At 28.0% G+C, this 12,694-nt stretch overlaps 1 protein-coding gene across 2 annotated transcripts; it reads right to left on the reverse strand.

Annotated features, from left to right (window-relative positions):
• Window positions 1-345: 345 nt before the first annotated feature.
• Window positions 346-5,939, reverse strand: LOC145193744 (serine/threonine-protein kinase NLK-like). 2 transcript variants are annotated; one of them, XM_090069208.1, is made up of 10 exons: window positions 5,338-5,939; window positions 4,738-4,867; window positions 4,390-4,445; window positions 4,018-4,124; window positions 3,717-3,865; window positions 3,320-3,383; window positions 2,821-2,903; window positions 2,393-2,711; window positions 2,116-2,286; window positions 346-1,636 (listed from the first exon to the last, which is right to left on the reverse strand). In XM_090069208.1, the coding sequence occupies exons 1-10, from the start codon at window positions 5,514-5,516 to the stop codon at window positions 1,608-1,610; spliced, it is 1,287 nt and encodes a 428-aa protein (XP_089925334.1). In that variant the 5' UTR covers window positions 5,517-5,939; the 3' UTR covers window positions 346-1,607. The 2 variants fall into 2 exon arrangements, with proteins under 2 accessions (XP_089925334.1, XP_089925332.1); XM_090069206.1 differs by lacking the exon at window positions 346-1,636 and having other exon boundaries at window positions 2,069-2,286; window positions 5,338-5,793.
• Between the last annotated feature and the right edge of the window lie 6,755 nt (window positions 5,940-12,694).

The following is a 12,694-nucleotide window of genomic DNA, read 5'->3' on the forward strand; positions in this document are numbered from 1 at the left end:
AAAAAAAGCCAAAAAGTAAAACAAAAAAACAGACAACACAAAATAAACACATTTACAATTGAACAAGTTATGTACAGTAATAATAATATAAATTAGTCGCTTCGACAAGAACCTAAGTCTGCTGTCAATATACCAAGTAAATTCGTCGAGCATATATATATATATATATGTATATACGTACATACACCAAGATATTTAAACTTTTACAACAGTCAAGATTAAAACCAAACGAATGTAACACTAGAATTAATAAAATTTCGTGTCTATATTTGTGGGGATAATCTTAAATTTGAAAGGTTGCGCATTTTTACATACGCGTATATTTACACGATCATACGCGCTATCTTTTTATTTTATGGCATAATTTAAAAATATATTTACAATGCCCATATTAAAAGATAAATCGCCGAGAAAATAAACTTTAGTAAGATAAACAGAGAAGAAAAACAAACACACTAATCTCGTTCGAACTTATTGAATCGAATATTTCTTAAAAAGCTTTTTTAACGTTGCAAAAAGTAAAATGGTGAACACGAAAAACGAATAAAGCAAATACGTTAAAGATTGCCATGGAAACCCAATCTCAAAAAACACCATTTAAATGAAAAGAATTAAAAAAACAAGCAAGAGAAAAAAAAAGAGGAGATATTCAAATTCAGACAACAAGCTCAGTATAGAACTAAACAAATAAATTTTAATTGAATAAAGAGCATAAGAAAAATTCAGCTAAACAAATCATCATTAAAAAAAAAAAAAAAAAAAAAAAAATCAAATTCAAACAGATTTAGCAATAAAAATTTTAAACATTTAATTTCATTAAAAATGCGAGGAAAAAAAAAAAAAGTCAACATGTAGAGAAACCAATAAAAATACTAATTTTGATAACTAAAAATATGCAAAAATAACCAATGGTAACCATGGTAATGCTCTTATCTACAGAAAAATTTCCAAAATATGTTAATGGCTTACTTTTTTTTTTACAAGTGATTTAATGATGTAATTAGTTCAGTTGAAGGGGCTTATGAAGTTCAACCTTTATTTATATACAAGACACATTAATAAACTTGTTAAAAAATCCTCAATTTTGTACCACACCCACATGTGCACAAACAACATTTACAACATACAAAACAAACAAGTGTGACACACAAAATATGTACCAAGCTGATGACTGAATCAACCTGATTATTATCAGATCTTAATATTTTTAGTATGCAACTTTTTGGTGCAAAAATTCGAAACATGAAAAACATGCACATTAAAAGACAATTAAATAAAAGCAAATTCTTGTACAAAATAAGTTAACTTGAAATTCCAAGGGACTGGGGACACACAAACAATCACATCATAAAAATGATGATTACTAAAATAAATACTCTGTTATTTATAAAATTGATCAAAATTCTCAGCGAAGTCATATTAAAACTGTCATAAGATTTATGATATAGAAATCGTACGCTTTTTCTTATTCCTTCGACAAAAACACTTCTCCACATTTAGTTGGGTTACAAATTTGCTCCTAAGCTGTAACCAAAAACTTCTGATGAAGCAACATCTGAAGTGCACTATTGTACTCAACTATTTTTACCAGGGATGAGGGGAATCACTTAAATCTGGCTGAGGTGCAACAGTTGATCTATTTTTAAAAATAATAAAATTAAAAGCATATTCTAAAAAATTCAGTGAATGTTTTTTGGTTTGTGTTATAGAACTTAACAGAATGTGATAAAATTCCATCATCAGGATTTCATAAAACTCCAACATCAAAATTTCATAAAATATGACCATCAAAATTTTACATTTAAATCATATTATTTTTGGAAATTCCTTATAATTTAATATATATTTTTTTCTTCCAGTAAAATATTTGTAAATTAAAAGAAAACTAAAAAGTTGGTTTTGCGCATTTAAACTTTCAGTTTTAAACTGCAAGGTTTTGTTTTTAGTTGTCAAAAAAATTTTTTTGTGACTGCTCATTGTAAAGTTTACTTTAAAGTTTAATTGACATAATTTCTGAATATAAAACCTTTTATACATTAATAGTTATCTTAAATATTATCAAATATGCTGTGGCATAATGCTATTAAAGTTTTGCTAAATTTTTTATCAACTTACGTTTGAATTGAGAGTAAACAGGAGAAGCAGTATTTAAACAGAGTGGAACAACTCCAGATTTTCTGTGCATATCTAAGATAAAGTGATAAACTGCTTCTTTCACATGATGCACAGTATACAAATTCTCTTCGTAGCTCAAGTCATATGCAAACGGTGCACAAGGTTCTAAATCTAATTAATCAAATTATTTAGATAAAACAAAAAACAGCCCACAAAATAAAAACATAAGTTAAAATGTGAAAAGAAAAAAAAACAAAAAAAAAAAAACAATTTATACCATTAACATATTGTCTTCCAGCAGCTGAGGTTGTACAGCAAGAACACATGCATGTATGATAGCGCAACCTCCCTTCATCTAAGTAGGGATGTGTGAGGGCATCAGTAACAGTAATACGCTTATTTGGATTGAAAACAAGCATTCTACAAAGCAAATGTATTGCCTCATGATTTGCCCGGCTAGACAAATTGTGAAGAGTGTGCATTGCAGGTGGTCGGTATGGTTGAGACATTATGTAGCAAAATGCTCCTTCACTAGCCCCTGATGAACGAATATCTTCAGGGTGAGGTGTACCCAGTAATTTAATAACCTGGTTTAACTTTAAAAATTAAAGAACATTAGAACTTCCACTAAAAAAACAATTAATGCCAAATAATTTGCAAGAGAACTTTTTTTTTAAACAGTAACATGTCTTTTTTAAAGTTTACCTGATGTATGGGAGACTGAGCTTGAAAGAGAATTTTTCTACCAAGAAGTTCAGCAAAAATGCACCCAACACTCCATATATCAACTAACACAAACAGTTTGTTAATAAATTATTAATTTTCAGATCTTGTAGATAATAATTATATTAGAGGTTATACCACTTATAAACCACTAAACTTGTAATTTGATTAAAAAAAAAAAAAAAAAGTCTTTAAAAACCTCATAAATGCTATTTTTAAGGACTCAATGTTGTCAAATGAATAAGAAATTTAAGTTTTAATATAAACATCTGATAGTTAAGTTTTTGGATTCATTAAAAAATCTCTTCTTAAGATACCCCCCCACCCCATTCACCTAACTCAAAGCAACTGATCTGACAATATATTTAACTAGTTCTTATTGAATTCTTTAACTACCCTGCGTAAAGCAACTTAAAATTGTTTTGTTTTGTTTTATAATTATCATTTTAAATTGCCTTTAACTCATCTTTAAAAAATCTACCTCCATATGAATGGTATGTCGCTCCGGAAAGAAGTTCTGGTGATCGATAATATTGTGTTACAACCTAAATATTAGCAGATATTGTATCAAAGCTTTAAAGAAAACTAAAAAAATTAGCTTTAATGACATGTTATAAACTGATACCTTTGAGTACCCTATAAATATTAGATATCTTTTGTAAATACTGGTGTACAAATCAAGACTTTAACTTTTGTTTGAATGGGTCAAAACATTTCTTAAGAACATAAGATAGTAAAAATATTAATCTGCAGAAAATACACAAATACACCTCACTACACTTTTTTTCAGTTAAAGAGGAGGTCAACTTATACTATGGACTGCTTTATACACCAGTACATATGGTATTAACAGTTTGATAAAAAATCCAATGAATCACCTCTTGTGTCATTTCTCTAGATCTATTTGGTTCTTCGCAACGAGCAAGTCCAAAGTCGCATATTTTTAGCAGACAATTGCTATTTACAAGAAGGTTACCAGGCTTGATGTCTCGATGAAGAATACCAGAAGAATGCAAGTATTTTAAGCCTAAATTTTTCAATACAATTATGATAACTATTCTAAGTTTTTTTTTTTCAAACATAGCATTTATTTATACTTTTAATTTAGCAGATTATTAAAAAGCTTAGCAAAAAATGTGTTTAATATCCTTTAAGGAATTTTAAAAACAAACCTAATACCTCTAAGTATTTGATAAAGAAATACTTTTATATGATCAGAAGAAAGTGGTTGTGGTGATACAATAATTTTATGTAAATCACTTTGCATAAGTTCTGTTACAACATATCTAATACATGTTAAAGAAAATGGTCAGTTAAAAAGAAGATAAATGCATATAAGCATTTTTAAAGGAAGTATAAAATTTGACTTGGGAATGATAACTACCCTGGTTACTGTTGTCAACCAGGTGTTTTTTTGTTTGTTTTTTTGTTTTTTTGTTTTTTTTTGTTTTTTTTTTTGTTTTTTTGTTTGTTTTTTTTTTGGAGGGGGGGGGGGGGATAAAATTCAAAAAATTCAAAATAATAGAAGCATTAATTCATTTGAAAAGATACAACTCATGCATTCTATCCAGAGGATCAGGTTGAAGAATATCCAATGCTCTTAAAACCTGAGGGAAAAAAACTTAAATGTATACACATGCTTGAATGAAAACTGATATTTGGGATAAAGGATGATATTTTTATGAATAAAAAATAATTTAAGACAAATTTGTGTGATAAAGAAATTTTTGGCAGAAGACAAAAAAAAGTATTCTATCAAGATACTAATAAAAAAAAAGATAAAGATAGTAATAAAATATAAAAATATAGCATAGTAATAAAATATAAAAATATATCTATATTTATCTTGTTTTAATAAAATCTTTTTTAAGTCAAAACACAGTAAACAATTTTACACACATTTTCATGCTTAAAGAAAGTAAGCATTCGGAGCTCTCTGTAAACACGCTTGCTTGATACAATATTTTGAAAGACATTTGGCATTTTCTTTAATGCTATCCTCTTTCCTGTACGTGGATCAGTAACAGCCCTATTAGTAAAAAAGAAAAACAATAAGTGGTAGCACTTTCCACATCTGACAGTAAAAGGACTCATTATAGTAATAACCAGCATATTCTAGAAATACAGAATTAGAATCTTATTAAATATATATAAAATCTTTGTTAAAATTAATATTATAATTGGAAAAGAACTGTTTTAAAGAACTCGCTTATGTAAAAGTTGAACAAAACTAAAAAAAAATTCTTTGAAAGATTTCTATTATTATTATTTCTTTACAACTTTGGGTAAGTAGTACCATAGAATACATTATACATCATAAAGTATCAAAAATATAAAAAATTTAAAAGTATTCCAAAACTAATTTGCTTGTAGTTTTATTTTCTCCATTTGGTAATTAAAGTAGGTCTTTTTTTAACTAATTCTACCTTTAAAAGTACCTTTTTTTCCAAACAGTAAAAAAAATTTTTCTCTGAAAAAATATAAAAACAGAAAACTTACCACACTACTCCGAAAGCACCATATCCAATAGGCCTATCTATTTCAAAGCTTTTTGAATCTTTAGTAGGTGCATTGCTATGAAACTTTTTTAAAGTCGGCCCATCGTCATCTGTTATGTTGGACTGTGGTGTTAAAGCACCTGTTGTATTATAAGGGCCATGGGCTTTACATAAAGCCATTGGAAAGTGGTACAATGGAGACAAGTTAGTAGGATAGGAGGAATCTTGAGTTTTACTGCAAAGATATTAAGAAGAGTTGATTTTTCATCACAGATTATGGCACAAATTACGGCAAAGGCTATAAGCCAAATACCACGATTTACATTAAGGTACAAAGGAAGTACTGTAGGTTTCAGTGGAATTCAGACATTTCGAAGGGTTGTTTCTGTGAGAAAGTCAGCTTCTTCCAGCAGCTAGACAATGCAAGTATTCGATATGAAATGAATGATCACAAAACTTTTTTTAAATCAGTGAAGCGCATGCGTCAGAAGATTTTTTTAAACAACTTCGAGCATACACAACAGAAATCAAACGATATTTTTATAAGTTATGAAGTCTGAGTTTGAGGTTCTGTCGTTCCTCAAGAGCTTTACTTTCTGGTCTGTAAAATGTGTAAACAACCCAAAACTTTATACGGAATTTATGATTTTATTCTGCGAAACTTTGTATTGCATAACACTATACAGAGCTCTAGAATTATAATGGGAACTATTGAGCAACCGAAAAAAAAAAAAAGCGTCTATTTAAAGTGCTAAATAAAATATATCTTAATTTTATCATTACTGTTAATAGTAAACTTTTGGCTAAAAGAAAACTGAAAATTTTTTATATGCGAAATAATAGAATAAGTCATTTTCAACTAAGTTTCGAGATGGATCGTTTTTTAAACGACCTAGTTATTACTGAATGTCATTTCCGCATGAATCAAATATATGTTTTTATATTAACAGAGCAATCTTTCTCGTTTTCAAGTTTTGTTTAAAAAAAAAGATTTACATTTTGATACATAAAGGAACCCTCAAGTAAAGGATTCTTCAGAAGATCCGTCTGAGGATATAATTACAATTCTTTATTCTTTCAAGGCTTTTTATGAAGCTAATCCTTTACGAATAAGGCTACATAAAGTTTGTAGTAATCTGTAAAAGCGCCTCTGAAGTAAATTTGAGAAAAGAAAGTTCAGCTTAGAAAGTGCAAGTTTGCAATTCATTACAAAAAATGTTTTAGTGCATCCTTAATAAACGTTCTTTCCCCCCTCCCCTCCCTCCCCCCTTACCTCCCTCCTTCTCTTCCTTTTTTCTTTGTTTTTTTTTTTGTTTCTTTTTTTGTTTTTTTACATTTTTTTTTCTCGTATTTTGGCGTTAAATTCAACTTTAAGTTAAAAACACGTTTAAAAAGTTTTGCTAACTATTGATTATGATTGTAAATGATAGTTATAATAATTGACGATTATTAATGCCCTTTATTAAGGATTTTTCTCATACAAAAAAAGCTTCCAACTTTACATTTTGCATAATTTGTGACGAACTTTATCTCTGACACGTTTCCTATATCAAAATATGAGTTCATCATTCGTGTTTCAAATAAGTTGATCTTTTGTGCCTAAATTGACTTTTTAATTCTAAACTTTACAATATTCCGATTTTTTTTCAGTGAATTATTTTTTAGTAAGCTACATTTATCTTTGAGAAAGAAGCGCGGTGTATATGCAGTAAAAAAAGAACTTTTGCCCAATTTGTTTTATCTATCTTTTTTTTTTATAATCATACCCATCTTGATTTTTTTTTTTTTCGGTCGAATTTTTTGTTTATTTTTATTGGTCGCTTGACATCCAAAACGAACAATTTCCGAGTAAACACCTAATTATTGAAAATTTCCTGAAAAAAATTCTTGTTTAATTTTTTATGTTTGGTATATTTGCTTTGGTTGGTCAACCTTATTTTTTCAGTCAGGAAAATCGAGTATAAAATGTTATACTTGTTTGTTTTCTATTTTTATTAGCATTAAAAAAAAATAGTTAGCCCAGAAACAAAAGCCTACATTCTGATACGAAAGCAGTCCAGATTAGCTGCCTCTATAACAATCATCTTAATTGCTGTATTGATCTAGTATTAAAAGTTTAGTATATTATTTATGTACAAAAAATGTTTTAATTTTTATCTGATCATTGGAATAAATAAAACGAAGGAGCCAATTTTTGCTACCTGTTCTAGTCGTAAAAGAAAAGTTTTAGAGTATTGAAAATTTCCTTAACTTTAAGGTACCCAATGTGTTGCGATAGCGTTCAGAATTCTGTCGCCTATTTTGTTTAGTATTGTGGCTCTTGTTAGGCTTGTGACGGCGACGCGATTTGTATGTAATTAGTTTTTAGTTTCTCTCATGCTCTTTTTTTCCTTATCTTCGTCAAGTAACTAATATAAATATATATCAATACAACTTACTATTGTATTTATTCGAGTACATACAATTACAATACAATGTCAGCCAAATATTGTTTTGCAACCATTGTTCAGCTCAATCTTAACCAAAGTGAGAAAAAATAGTAACTATCTAGCCAAAGAGTTCGCTTGTTAGTAAACTTTTTTGACTAAAAATTTTTTTCTGAACAAGTTCAAAATATTTTTTCTCTTTGACAAAGAATCACAATTGTGTAGCAATAGGTACCGATAGTAACAAGCAGCATTGATGGCTTTGCACTTTCTTAAAGCATGAATCATACAAAAGCAAAAGAAAACTTGACCTTGCTGTTAGTTGTGCCGTTAGTTGTGTTAACCTGAAAATCACAGGCTTGCATGAATTTCTTCTTTATCTTTTGAGACTTTTATTAAAATAGAAATATCATAATCTGCAATGCTGTCCGAAAGTTTCTTTTATATCAAGAAAGGAGCTGGACATTTTATATGTATACAAATCAATAGTTTATATTCAGCGATGTAATAAAGACAAAGAAATGTAAAATTTATAAACCTTGTAAATATTGCAAACTTTGTATTTTAAATTAAGACACAAAAAAATTATTTTTTTAGTTTTTAATTAAGTTACTTTTTCCATTAGGAAAAATGTCTTTAGAGTACGTTTGATAACCGGATTAATGACTGTTACACTTTTGTTGAACTCTATTTAAATTGCGCTTGACGCCCTTCATTGTTTACGTTGTTTCTAATTCTTAAAATCAAATTATCTGGATTAAACCGTCACAATGCTCTGTGATATCATCAATAGTAGTCATCATTTGAAATGTCAAAATAAACTGTAATATCACTTCCTTGGGTGTTTTAAAAAGACCACCCACATGATAAATATTTCAAAATAAACTTGCAATTAGCAGTGAAAAATTGTGTTTGGCAACCTAACGAATGTGTTTTTTTTTCTACTGTAGCAGCTTTCCCGTATTTAACATCTTTTTATGTAACATATTTTATTTGTCATATTTTATTTATCATTATTTTATTCAACATCATTTTAAACGAAAGCTTTTTATTGTTTAAAACCAACGATGGAGCAAAATGTCAGCAGGGCTTTCATAATTTTTTGTAACGAGATGGTTAAAGTAAATTTTTACACATCCTTTTTTTTTTGTTCTTAAAAAAATTCAAAAAAATAAAAATTAAAACGTTTGTGCAATCAAATATGAATTTTGATCGTATTGCAACACTTGTTGCCACGTGTTGCACAAGTGATAATTCGCGTGAGAGAAAAATGTGTAAAATTGTTTAAAATTCAAGATTGTAAAACTGTGTAAGTTTTTTTTTATTTTGGTCATTTACAATTTTTTATTTTATTTACTTGGACAGTTCAGCCAAGGAGGCTAAGTTCAAGAAAAATATGCTTACCTACCGCTGTAGTATTTGACACACCCTTTTTAAACGAAGACCTCAAAAAAATATCAAAAAAGCACAAAATTTACACTTTCCTTTTTTTCTTATTTTATGTTCGCTGTATGTAGAGCCCGTTGTTTTTATTTTTTTCTGATAGAATAAATTTTTGCAGGCTGAGATGATTTTTATGACTTACTAGCTTGCAAAAAAATCCCATAACTCTGCGCCATAAAATAGTTCATAAGTTGCTCGCCTTACCACCTTAAACACAATCGTGCAGAGTAACAGATATAAATATTTTGTACGCATGCAACGTATGTAAATAATACTTTGGTAATAGTTGATAGCATAGTAACGGTTGTCAGGTTTATTTTACTGTATGATGTTTTTACCCTTAGAAGGTTGAACCTTTGTTAACTTGACAAATATGAAAATTTTATTATTGGATTAATTTATCCCTGATAAAATTCACTCGTAAGATGCCAGTGAAAGCACGTCTCTTTTTACCATTACATTTAGAAAGTTTTTTATTTATTTCTCCTTCAAACATTTATTAAATAAAATAAGAATTTACATGTGAAATGCGACCATCAACTGCATAGGAAATAAAAAAAATGTTTCCAAATATTTACTTTAAACAAGAAGCATCTTCGCACATTGTTCAAATATCTCTGCGCATCGATTAAATATTTCCGCAAAGTCTGATTAGAAAATTTACTTAAAAAGATTTTACGCTGACGCGTAACTTTTACTTTATAAAGCTCAAATCTGATAAGTTATATATGCAAACATATATTCGGTAAAGCTAAAGGTTGAAATTTGGTGAAAATATATAAACGCATGTTATTAGCGCGGAGGCTGGTTACTAGGTACATTAGAGCTTATCACGTTCTCATAAGTTTTGAAGGGGCACTTTAAAGAGGCTTTATACAAATATTATTATTTTTTCAACCGTTTTTTTTTTTTAAACTTTTATATTAAAAAAAAAGCACGAAATTGCGTTTACACGTGGTTACTTACAAGTTGCCATTTTGACCAAGATATTTTCCCAACTGAAAAGAGTTTCTTTCAAAGTTTATTAAAAGATTTCATATTTTAAATAAAAGTAAGGAGTTATCTCACGTGATTATTTATTACGGATGGAGGGGGGGGGGCGGAATCGTTTGTTTCTATAAAACCCCCCACCAAAAATATGATATTATTTAGTTGTTAAAGAATTAATTCCTAACCTAGAAAATCAGTTTTATATATATATATATATATATATATATATATATATATATATATATATATATATATATATATATATATATATATATGTATATATATATATATGTTTTGGTGCTGTTTTTTTTTTCAGAAAGGAATTTAAAACATTTGCTTCAGTGAAGACGAGATTTTACTTTTGAATTAGAAAAGTTATTCACTTTTAAATGATTCAATTTTGTTTCAATACCTAAAGCAACCTAAAGTATAAATAACACTAATATTGTTCGTCCATCAGCACATCAAAATATGTTCTGCAACTATTTACTTATTATGTATACAAGTTTTTTAACATTTTTTTATGGTTAATTTGTGTCAGTTTTTTGTTTTCTTACTGGTGATTTGTAAAAATTTCACCATTTTATATACGTTTGTGAGCACAGTTAAAACTCTAAAAATTGAAGTTTTTTATTTTTTTTGTTGGTTCATATAAATATAGGTTGATATAAGTGATGATGAGTGGATGATATTATAATCCATTGTATATTATTATTATTTCAAATAAAAATAAATAACTAAATGCAATGATGACGTAATGTAATGATCTTAGATGATGAAATGATGATCATGATGGTGTGAGATGATTACAGGTGGCATGAACAACTAATCTCTCACGTTCTCTCATCACGTTCCAATTACATCATTTGGATTACTTTCACCACGTGCAACTGCTTCATCATTATTGCATCATCATCTTACATGACGAACACTCTATCACCACGTGGGATTGCTTCATTATCATTAAATCATCATTATATTATCAACCATTACATTCATTTATTTATATAAGAAAAAGCAACATACAATGGATTGTGATACCATCCACTCATACACCATCATATCAGTTGGTATATCAACCTGAAATTTGTTTATAAACTCCGTTTTGAAAATTAATTTTTAACCTCTAAATTAGCTTCTTGCTAGCAGTAAAATTTTATAATTGGCTATATATGTAAAGTTAGATCCTTGATGCTAGCTCTACATGTAGCCAATCTCTAAAGTGAAGAAATATTTGTTACACTTAATATCCAAAAATTATATTTATGAATTCGTTAATTAATTTGGATTCACGATCTTATTTCTTGTAGAATTTTAAATAAATATGTTAATACATATTTATTTTACGGCAAAAATTAAAAAGATATTAAAAAATTGTTTTTCTAAAAAAATTTTTGATGCCACAATTTTAACGAAATACTTCAAGAAAATATCTCTTAAAAAGTCCGAAGTATTGTAACTAAATAAGTTGCAATGATGGTTGAAAGAAACACGGTAAAAAAAAAGCCACATCTTATTAAGAATTCTTAATTAGAATGTGGCAACTTGTTGCATAGCAACGAAATGCCTCTTTCTTATCAATAATTCTAAATAAAAATGTGGCATTTCGTTTCTGTGCTTTTTGTGGTTTCTTTTTTTTTTTTTTTTTTTTACTGTGATTTTCGTCGGTCAGTAACGATAAATCTTTAGGAATGCAATCCATTTAAAGTAAATAAGATTTCTGTTGGCTGTAAAAATTGCCGAAATTCTTTATTAAAAGATGATTTTTTTTTTTTACTTTCTGTTTCTATATATTTATTTTACAATTTGTTTTTGTTTATTTAAAAAAAAAAAAAAAAGTTTATGTATGTTTCTTTTGTTAAAGTAAATTTCACTTCCATTAAAACTCGAATATCATTTATATAGTTAAATAATACAATAAATATTGTTAATTAATGTTGATATAAAAGGTTTTAACTCTTTACCAGTCCCTTCATAATATTACGCAAATTGAAAGTAGAGCCTAAAATATCCCTGCCGTAATATCACGATTTTTATTCATGAATAAATATAACGTCTGAACGAAACAAAATTTAATACTGCATAATTACTGAGCTTTTGAGAAGTTTTGAGTTATATAGTTAGTTCCAGTATTTATTTACCCGGGCCAAGTCTTCGGAGTCTAAATTCTTTGCAGTCCTTAACGTTCATTTATAATTTAATAGTTTAAATCTCTTTTTTCAATTTTTTTTTTAAAATCATTTTACTATATGTATATATCATATAAAAATAGTGTTTAATTTGTTTCAAAAAATTGACACTTTTAAAAATCTGTGTATCCTGAAACTCAATCCCCCTACCTATCTATCTCAATCGGAGAAATCGTAGACGTAAAAAAAAAAAAACTGTTGTCCGGCTCCCGGTTGATGAAATTCGGTTCGTTATTCCTCAAAATCACAATCCGGAAAAAAAACGATTAATTGATGTTTATAAAAATGTTATTCAAAGAAAATTTTATTT

The sequence above is a fragment of the Hydra viridissima genome, unplaced genomic scaffold (genome assembly GCF_058129835.1).
Source record: "Hydra viridissima isolate aposymbiotic clone 2 unplaced genomic scaffold, HvirCarnegie_v1 scaffold_12, whole genome shotgun sequence".
In the NCBI taxonomy this organism is placed as follows: domain Eukaryota; kingdom Metazoa; phylum Cnidaria; class Hydrozoa; order Anthoathecata; family Hydridae; genus Hydra; species Hydra viridissima.

Bases quoted from the DNA above. Each gene is read 5' to 3' on its own strand.
- LOC145193744 (XM_090069206.1), bottom strand. From the start codon at position 5,516: ATGGCTTTATGTAAAGCCCATGGCCCTTATAATACAACAGGTGCTTTA. The intron at 2,712-2,820 runs GTAAACTTTAAA...TAATTTTTAAAG, and splicing joins CTCAGTCTCCCATACATCAG to TTAAACCAGGTTATTAAATT. The intron at 2,287-2,392 runs GTATAAATTGTT...TTGATTAATTAG, and splicing joins TGGAAGACAATATGTTAATG to ATTTAGAACCTTGTGCACCG.